Here is a 10,238-nt window from a genome sequence, read left to right on the forward strand (position 1 = left end):
TTGACTATCTCGGGTGATGGCATCGAACGGCGTGAAGCGCGAGGATACAGCGAACATCAAGGCGGAGGAGAGCTCAGACGACACGCAGGTTAAAGTGGAGAAGGAGGAGAACAAGGACAGCGTGAAAGCGGAGTCGGAAGGCGCTGCACTCGTGAAGGAAGAGGAGCTCGAGACGCGCAAGGTAAAGCAGGAGGAGAACGGCCGCGTTAAGGTGGAAACAGCCTCCAACGGCGTAAAAATGGAAGAAAAAATTAAGAAACAGGAGATCGATGTAGTTGAGGCGGCAGTTTCTTCCTCTGGGGAATTGAAAGTGGCAGTCCGGGGCGCTAAAAGGAACGTCAAGAAGGATGACGTGAGTAAGCAGCGAGAACAGCAAGAAGATCGCTCACACATCCGACGCAAGGCTGTCAGCTGCGATGCGGCGCTGTGGGACTCGATTGAGTGGGTCGTAGCTGCTGGAGCTGAAGTGGATGCGGGACAAAGGCTTGCTACGGCTGGGCGGCTGGAAGAAGGCAATCAGAGACCGGTACAGGCCCCGTGCAAGGGGAGACTGTACATCCTGACCAAGGAGCAGTCGGACGGCCTTATGGGCGATAAAGAGGAGGCTGAAGGGACTGTAATGAGGACCGTGGCCTTCGTGGAGTACTGTATTCACCCTCTACGCAATGGCCGCACATGTTTGATGTGTCTGGCGGTTGTAGATGACGACGAGGAAAACGAAGATATGGAGAGTGTCAATGTGGTCTCGCATGGCCAAGTTATACGACTTAATGTCGAGGAAGCGAGTACGCTGATGAGAAACTGGTTGTTTACTCGTGTTGTTGATGGCTTACTCTGGCTCTGTCGTGCTGGCTAGAAAAATTCGACTCGGACAACATTAGACGTCAGCTTGGTGCGAAGAAATTGTCGTTGGTGCTTGATCTGGACCACACGCTACTGCACGCGGTGCGTGTCGACGACGTTGTGAGCGAAATCAAGCAGACAGGTACCGTAACTGACCTTAGCATGTGACTTTGTAGATTTTAGTGAATGTGTGGCGTTATTCTAGCAGAGGACATCCACTTCTTTTTTATTCCGGGGCTTGCTCAACAGCACGTGGTGAAGTTACGACCTGGGCTGACCGAGTTTTTGACGGAGCTATCAGTGCTGTACGATTTGTTCATTTACACGCACGGCACACGGCTGTACGCGGAGAAAATTGTCAACATTATTGATCCCGATGAAACTTACTTCAAGAACCGTATTGTGGCACGCACGGACACCCCGGACATGCTTCATAAGTCACTGAAGCTGCTCTTCCCGTCTTGTGACGACTCCATGATCCTGGTTCTGGACGATCGGATCGATGTGTGGAAGGAGAACGAAGGCAATGTCTTCCTAATCGAGCCGTATCACTATTTCAAGTGCACTTCTGAGATCAACAACGCGTCTGGACGAGGTGTGGCAGGCATGGAGGATTCGGAAGCCGAGGCTAGTGAGGACAGCCATCTCGCACAGTCAACTACAGTCCTCAGGGTACGGCTTTGGTGCTGCAATGGACATATCGTCCAGTTGAAACTCACTCTTGTTCTTCTGCTCTTTAGCATGTACATGAAGCGTTTTATGCGGGGCATGAAACAGGAATGCGAGGCACTACTGCAGAAGAGCAGATGGGTGGTCACGGCCGCGACGTCAAAGGGATTCTAAGCGCGGTGGGTTATTAGTTCTGCTATCGTAAAAGTGCTGCGTGTATCTAACGATGTGTTAAATCTTAAGCAAAAACGCGCAGTCTTACGAGGCTGCAGTATTGTTTTTAGCGGAGTATTTCCCATCGTTGGCCCCCAAAGCTACGAATCCCATTACCTTTGGCGTCTTGCGGTGGATTTGGGTGCTACTCCCAGTATGACGCTAAAGGACTTTCCGTTGACACATTTAGTGATTCACCCAGAGCGACTAGGAACTCAAAAGCACGTTCAGGTGAGTGGGGTCCCTTGGTCTACAAGCGATAGCTGCATCTTGACACTGTTAAATGTGCTGAATGTAGGCGAAGAAGATACCCGGCGTGCTCATAGTGACTCCTGAATGGATCTTGAAGTGTGCTCGCTCGTGGTCTCGAGTCTCCGAGAAAGATTTCCTTGCGGACGAATGGAAGGCAAAGCACACAAAGAAAGAACCTGAGAAGAAGACAGAGGAAGCTTGCGTGCCTTCTGGAGCAGAGACACCGTCTACAAACGCACCTTCGACAGATGCTAGCGATGGTGTTGACGGCAGCCAGTCAGCCTCACCTGCTGTCTCTGCTGCTGAGGCGAAGCCGGTTACTGGTATCCTGGTCAAGCGAGAAGTGGGGGATGCGAAACGGGTCAAGCAAGTCTCTTTTGCAAACGTTATGGACGACTCCGGAAACCCTCCTAGTGAAGACAGCGTGGTGCGCAAGTCTAAGATGGTGAGGAGGTCTCGAGTAACGCGTAGACCGTCTGGTGCTATTGGTGCCACTGGTGCTGTTGCAACGGGCGTTGTGGCTACTGGAGGCACATTTGATTTCCTGTCAAAAATTAAGGCAACAAAGCGTGAACCTTCTCGTGTCAGCATCAAGACCAACAAAGCTGAAGAGACGAAGCAAACACCAGCTTCTTCACCTAAGGTAATCTGGTAATCTGGGGCGTATCGTATTCTTTTATTCACTCATTTGTTAACGAGATTGGTTGGTGTAAACAGGATATGGATGATGCATTTATGCGACTCATGGAGGCGGAGGAGCGTGAAAACGAGGAGGAACAAAAGCGCAAGCACTCGTCGAAGAATATCAAGGACCAGCTTTTCTCTCGACGGGTAAAGAAAGAGAGTAAACGGCCTCTGGAGTCAGATCCTACCACAACAACGAGGCCTGGCGAGAAGCGAATGCGAGTGACTTCTGAGCAGGCTAATGGAACGGCTGACGATGAAGAAGGGGACGATGAAGAGGTTCGTTAGTATTTAATCTTCAGAGCTGTTCGAATGTACTCTAATTGTCTCGTGCTGTGCTGATTGCAGTTGGATGATCTCGAAGCGGATATTCTGGGAGATCTATGAAGACTGTGCGACTGTGTTGTCACTTCTCTGTTGTCCTGACTCCTGTGCTTTACCGAATAAAGTCCCCAAACCAGATCAACCTTCCTGTCACTAAACAGGTAAACGGCACTTGGTAATGTGAACGTGTTACCATCATAATAACACACTCGCTGGTGGGATCTCATCAAAGCAAAACTAAATGGGATGAACTGCACCGCACTGGTACTCGATTACTACACGTAGAAAAAAATACTTTACCACTTCACTTGAAACGCGTAGCCTCCCAAATTGCTGTCTACTAGCCGAGCGCCGCCGCTACGCGGCGGTAATTTCGGTTTTACTCCAGATTTTTGCCTTCCCGCCTTCGCTTCGCTTCGGCGGGATAATTAGTCCAAATCCTCTGAGTCTCATATGTACGTAAATCGACTTCTTTAATTTCATAAATCTGCGTTTCATTTGCTACAAAATGCTGAGTTTTCAGTAAGCCGTGTAAATATTTCTACCGGTACAAAAGACTGAGCCCCTAGCATCATACTTACCATGCTCATAAACGATTACGCTAGTGATCTTGGCAAAGTCTCTTTATTGTTGTTGGCTATCACTGTACCTTAATCTTCCACCCAGAAGCACCTGCACTTTAGTCTGAAACCGCTAAATAAAATATTTAGTTTAGCGTCGTGCTCGATTTCACGGGCCGTTTCTGAAACCTAGATTGCATCAATGCAAAGAATATCTGTCCAGCTTGCATCAAATACCCGCTTGTACTGCCTGGTTAAGCTTGTAATAAACTGCCTATTAACCACTTCGCAAACCAAACTCGCTACTTTGAAAGAAAATTAAAAGTGTTACAGTTTGAATATTTAATAAAAATATTCAAGCTGTAGCATTTTTTTATGCCTTGAAGTGTGTTCATTTTGTGCTGATTTAGAATTAGTCATTAGACACTCCAATCTGTGCCTGTTATGGTTATAGCCTTTGAATATAACCATGCGTCGCAAGACGCCTTGCTTTGTTTGTTGTTGACGGCGGTATTTTTATTTGATACTTAATTGATGATTCCAGGATGGTTAAACGTAGATTAGGCTCTAAGTTGATTAACGTTTCTTTACGGGCCTACTTATAATAACCAAAATTGACACCTCTCATGTTGTGCTGTTATCTTACCACTGCATATAAAACCTTATTCTACGCCCTTGTCGGCAACGCGTCTACCTATTAAGAAGTATCAGAATTTTGTTGTCTAAAAAAACGCTAAGGAAACAATGGTCAAGTTCAATTCGCTTACAGTACGTGTAGTAATTGTCATCAGCACATATAACTTCTTTTTGTTCACACGTCAATCTAACACTATATATCTTTGTGGATCAAGTGACAACGTTTATAAGCACAGTTTTGTTCTTACGGCCAGTCTACACGACCGGCTACTGCTGTACATGTAACATGTACGATTTAGCAATACCAGAAACCCACTCAGATAACTTATTAATGCTAATATTTTTGCAGTAAAAAAAATGAAATTTCATTTTAGTCAGTGTAACACACAGATCCTACTGAGTACAGAGTATTTAGTATACTTAAACCATGTCCTCGGAAACACGCATGCTTACGTGTACGCTAAGCACCCTGCCCTCCGTGTACTGTAGTATTCAAATATCAATAACAACATGCATTATGAAAAAGTATTTAATATTTAAACGATGCCGCCTTCGGACTTTGTGCAAATCCCCATATGTAAACTGGGAAACACATGTATTTATTGATGTCAACTACACATTCTAGTTTTAACCAATTGAAGCCACCTTCGCTGCGCTCGGCAGCCAGTAGGAATATTTAAATTATTTTATCCAATGATTTTTCCGGAAAAGCGTGACAGGCACGACAATTTAGTGTGACGGACAGACAGGTTGCTGCAGTAGATGTTTAAGATTCAGACACAAGCTGGCGAATGCGTTCCTTCAGCTTATCGTAGTGTGCACTTGCCTCTGCCAGTAGCACATCCTTGCCGGCTATAATCGCACTAAGCTCGCTGATGCAATGATGAAGAGATTCCACCTACTTCTGCGACTTTTCGCCCTCAAGAAATTGCTCGCCTGCTTCACTGACCACAGCGTTGAGCTCCTGCTTGAGTGCCTTAATTTGCCTATTCCTGTCTGCGATGATATCGTCCTTTTGGACAACCAGCGCTTCCAGTTCATTGACGTGCTCGTTGTCTTCAAATGACTTCGGCTCCGTGAGTGCTTGCTCTGCTTCGTCAGCCCGTCGATTGACTGGCCCGCTCTGTGCTTGTATGGGTACCTTTCCTTGCTGGCGGAGCTGGCGTAGCACCGCTTTCCCCTCGCGACGCAGGGTAGCGTACGTGAGATTGGCGAACTCAGAACTCTCGACCATGTTGCGCCACGGAATCTGCGCCCCGTTATCCAATGCTCCGCTGACCACCTCAATCAACGTCGAGCGCTGAGTCGGTGACAACGTCGAGCGCTCCCCAGAGGGAACTTTCATTCGTTTTCGCGCCATTTCCGTGATGAGAAATTGTTGCTTTTCGGATTGACACTTCAACTTTGATCACCCAATTGATAATTAAGTTACTAGGAGGAAAGTTATATTGAGTGAGCGGGCATTAACTACAAAACGAACTTGCTAGGTAATTAGGATAAATAACGTTACGCCGAAGCGGAAGAATCCACAGAGGCCTGAAGTAGGCCATTTTGATCCAGGACGGCGACGATTGAAAAGCCGAGGGTTAGACACAATAAATCGTCCCAAGCGTGAGCGTTGGGGAAATTGTTGGAGGCATGCATTCAGCCGTGAACGTCCTGTAGGCCCGGAGTCTCGGTGCAGTGCCCGAAAATGTGCACTAAAAATGGAGCAAACTCGATACACCGCCGTTGTCGCTTGCAGCGGAGGTCCGGCTTCGAAAATATGTTTGTTCCGAGTCGTCCAAATTGTATGCAGTTTGATGCTACGCATGAGCGTCCACAACGCGGTAAACTCTTGTGCCTTGTTCCGTACACGAGTCGTCCACTCGGGGTCGCTTGCTACACATATGATGTCCCACGAAGTGTGGACAGTGAGCTTGTTCCAATCCGCACGAATGAGATGCCAAAGAGCTGCAACCCGGCGGCAGTCAAAGAACAAATGACGTTCGGTTTCAATGGAAGAGCACGTCGGATAATTAAGTTACTATGATACAGTACCTACAATTACAGCAAAGAGGAAAACACATTTGATTACATCTTGACTCCAGGGCCTCCAAAAATAGCATTGTCATTAACATTATTTACATAGATAATAGTAAATTATCTACTAAAAAACCTGAATGTAATAAAAAAAATTTGAATTTTTTTTTATTGCATTACTTATTTTAAGTGTCTTAAAAATTACTTACTCGCCAGACAACCATTTTGAAAGGTATGTTTTGTCGAGAACTCTATCGATCTCCAACCTACCTCTCACTTCTCCTTTCTAGCACAACCCGACAAGCAGACACACCGAATCCCTTTTCAGCCATGGTTCGTGTAGCCCGCCCTCCCAGGTCAACCTACTCCAATGCCCAAGTAATGGTCTTCTACTCCCGCCCCTGCCTGGACCATCACAACGAGGTGATCGTCGAATATTTCCGCTGCCGATGTGGTAAGGTGCGAAAGCAAACGCACCGAAATGGCTACACAAACCTCATGCAACATGCTCTACGCAAGCACCCTGACTACGAAGTGATAGCGCTGTAGGCAACGGCAGCGCAAACTGACTCGATCCTAAACTTTCGGCCGACGGGAAGGTGATCATTGTCCACAGCTTCCAGATGAGTCTGGCGGCCAAGTTCGGAAATTTCGACAGCCCCGAATAGTTTACTGTGCTCGACCTGGATCCCTACAATTTGATCCTGAGCATGCCATTTCTCGAGAAGCACAAACCCCGTGTGGAACTATGTTACCCATACAGGAAGCGCACCCCGCGGTCTTCCTTCTTAGTTATGGTCTGAGTGACCTCGTGTGGCACTGTGTTCTACACACAGAAGGCGTATCCGACGTTTTCCTCTTCAGTTAAGGTTTGGGCGACCGCGTGTGGCACTGTGCTACCCCCACCAGAAGCTTGACCAATGCCCTCTTCTTTGGTTAAGGTCTGGACGACCGTGTATGGAGCTATATTACCCACCTTGGACACGCTATTACCAATATTCGTGACAACTGCAGCTGTCTGCGGACTATGCTACACGTTTGTGGACCAACGTTGGCCAGCGCCGCCACCATCGAAGCTTCCTCGGAGTCGTTTATACGTCGATGCCTCCCGAGCATCTGCCAGTTTCTTCGGTATCCTGGAAGCCCTTGCGGGCGCCCCGTGTCCTGACACAGGTGGAGACATGGCTCACCAATGATCTGTCGGACATCTCAAGGCGGTTGGCACCAATTGTCAGTTTACTCGAGGCCTCGAGTGCCTCGGATGTCGACATCACGACATCCCTAGACGTGGGTAACAAAGTTCCACGCCACGGTCGCCATCGACGACGACGCCACAGCAGCCATAAGTCGGATGTGGACCTCGTTCAGATTAAGGTTGCTTTAAGTGACTCGAAGGCCAGGGCCCGGGCTTCTTTGGCACGACTGGTGGAAGATTATTATCACATCTTCAATGGCGAGACCGGTTTACCCGTCAAGGCATCTGGTGTCCACTTGGACAGACTGCAGTAACTTGTTGGTGCTGTAATTGGGCGCTCTTAGAGCGCTGTCCAAATAGTAAAGCGATCTATATTTTGACTGCCGATTTGTTCTCCTCTTGAGAAAATGAAGGCAAATAAATCGTCAGGATGTCCAAGCGCCACAATAACTTATTCTAATAAATCTATCTAATTCCATACAAACCCCTATGATAGATTGTATCTGAAGAATGATCTCAAATTAGTGCGCGACGTGAGGGCCTGAGGCCCTGCGCCGAGCGTGGTGCCATGCTCACGCGGAAGTGCTAAATCATAGCCTTACATCCAGAGGGCGTCAAGGTGTAGGCTTATGACTAGGGCACGCATTGGCGACGAAAGCATGAGCAGAAGGTCCCTGGCCGTGCAGTAGGGCTAGTAAAGCACGAGCCAGGAGGCTATGCGCTTCTTCCCTTCCAGCGCTCCGTCTTGCGAGCATGTGTGTGTACTGAAAAGAGCTGCGGCCGCTGTAATGCTATGTTTATAATGACAGACGCTGTAGTACAAGGTCGATCTAGCATTACAGCTTAAAAGAAATAGGTGCCGCACCTATTTCTTCTATACAGCGACGGATTATTTGAGAAAGAAATGCAGAGAAGAAGGAAGTTGCTGAAGACACGAATGGCGCCTTCGACAGCGATCTGCGCTCGGAAACACAACAGTGTCGTTAGGGGGTATAAGGATCCATAGCGAGCGCCTACAGTCTGCATGTGATAGCAGGATTCAGCACCTTTTCGAAGCTGTAATGCTAGATCGACGCTATAGTACAGCGTCTATCTTCATAAACATTACACTACAGCAGATGCTGCAGTCTTTTCATGATATACACAGGCTCGCAACACTGAAGCGCAGGAAGAGAGTAAGCGCATCGCCTCCTGGCTTGAGAGGTGCTAGCACTACTGCACAGGGCATGCCCAGGGCCTGGGCATGGGGACCAGGGTCTCTTAGTTTACACGTCACAAGCTGGAACTTCCGCTCATGTTTTCTTAGCCATTACGTGTTCTCGCCATAAGCCTGCATGTGACGGGGTCACACAGCACCTTGCGCTAGAGGAAGTTATCTTCCGAGAGTATACAAACTCTCAGTGAACGGCAGTTCACAGGTCCCCTCTTTAATTAAAGAGAGCGAAGTGACCTAAATAAGGTAGATTGTAAACTGAGTATATTTATAGGTAGGTTAAGTTTGTGGTTAATACAAACTATCAGTTACCTATAGAAATGCAATGTCATTTAACCAATGGTTGGTTTTGAATGACCTTGGTACCTTGTACCAAATATCCCGGAGTATGACATGTCATACTCCTGAAGTGTGAAGTGTCACACTTCATGTAACCAGGGTACACTTAGTGCTACGTACCCCGTTACATCCTCCCCCACTTAGGTTCGGTTTACCGACCAATCAGAATGAAGAGATGTTCGTCACAAACTCTCATTCTCAAAGTCGAAAACCATCGACTCGGCCGCGCGAGCGCGGCGGAGGCTCACTTTACAGTTAGAGCCTCGAGCAGCAACCTGTGCGCTCTTCGTCAAGGTCTCCACTTCGACCGTTAACATGCCTCGTGGCACTGCTAAGAGCGGTGCTAAGACACGCTCCAAGGCTGCAGCCGGTAAGGCGCAGGCCAAGAGCACTAAGCCTCACGGCAAAGGCTCTGCACTCAAGGAGGCTACTCAGGTGGCCTCCGAGGCGATCGGATCCTCGGGTGACGCGGCTGCGGACAAGCGCGCAAGCAGGCGCCGCAGTCCGTCGCCCTCGTCTTCAGACAATCGTCCGAACCCTCGGTTCGTAGAACATGAGTTCAACTCGGGCAGTGAGGACGATGCCGAGTCCGAGAGCACTCATGATGCTCCTGCGGGCTCTGTGGGAGGGCACAGCCCAGTGCCCAGTGAGCACAAAGAAGACAGCGTGCAGTCGTCCGCTAGTGATCACGGTGATCACAGTCCCAGGACCTCTGTGCGCTCTGAGAGTCCGGCCGTTAAGGCTAAGGGCACTCCCAAAGCCGGTGGCGATGAGGAAGGGAGTCCTCGCAAACGTCTCTCGCTTGCCGAGGGTCTTGCGCGCGCTAAGGCCTCTAAAGCCGAAGGCGCCAAGCCCTCAAAGAAGCGTACCGCCTCTAAGTCTCCACTCCGCGAGGAGAAGGAGACTCGACGCTCCTATCAGAGTCTCTTCGGCTCCTCGGATGAAGAGGAGGAGAAGGAGGAAGAAGAGGAAGAGGAGGGTGCCATTGTTGAGCCCCGGGAGGTCTCGAATGACCTCGACCAGCAGCAGGAGGATTTCCAAGCTGCCCAGCGTGTGCGTGGGGGTTCGGTGGCGGCACCCGTCAGCCAGGGAGCTGCCATCAACTCAAGAGGGTATTGGCCTCCCGAGGAGAGCTCTGGGGCTGACCTCTTCTTAGAGCTTCTTGTCGCTCCTACTCATCGACGATGTCGCTCCAAGATTGGAGTCTACATGAAGCCAGAAATGGAAGAAGAAGCTTCAGAAGGCGTTTGGCGCTGTTGGCATCAACACCGGAAAGCGGCCTGTGAGT

The 10,238-nt window shown here is 48.9% G+C and overlaps 1 protein-coding gene across 1 annotated transcript; it reads left to right on the top strand.

Moving 5' to 3' along the window:
* Nucleotides 1-16: 16 nt before the first annotated feature.
* PITG_03959 (uncharacterized protein) lies at nt 17-3,292 on the top strand (the record flags this gene model as incomplete). Its single annotated transcript, XM_002906946.1, has 7 exons — nt 17-785; nt 857-985; nt 1,145-1,515; nt 1,584-1,691; nt 2,075-2,620; nt 2,695-2,940; nt 3,010-3,292. 7 exons carry the CDS (start codon nt 17-19, stop codon nt 3,046-3,048), a joined length of 2,208 nt encoding a protein of 735 aa, XP_002906992.1.
* Between the last annotated feature and the right edge of the window lie 6,946 nt (nt 3,293-10,238).

The sequence above is a fragment of the Phytophthora infestans genome, genomic scaffold (assembly GCF_000142945.1).
Source record: "Phytophthora infestans T30-4 supercont1.4 genomic scaffold, whole genome shotgun sequence".
Taxonomy (NCBI): Eukaryota; Oomycota; class Peronosporomycetes; order Peronosporales; family Peronosporaceae; genus Phytophthora; species Phytophthora infestans.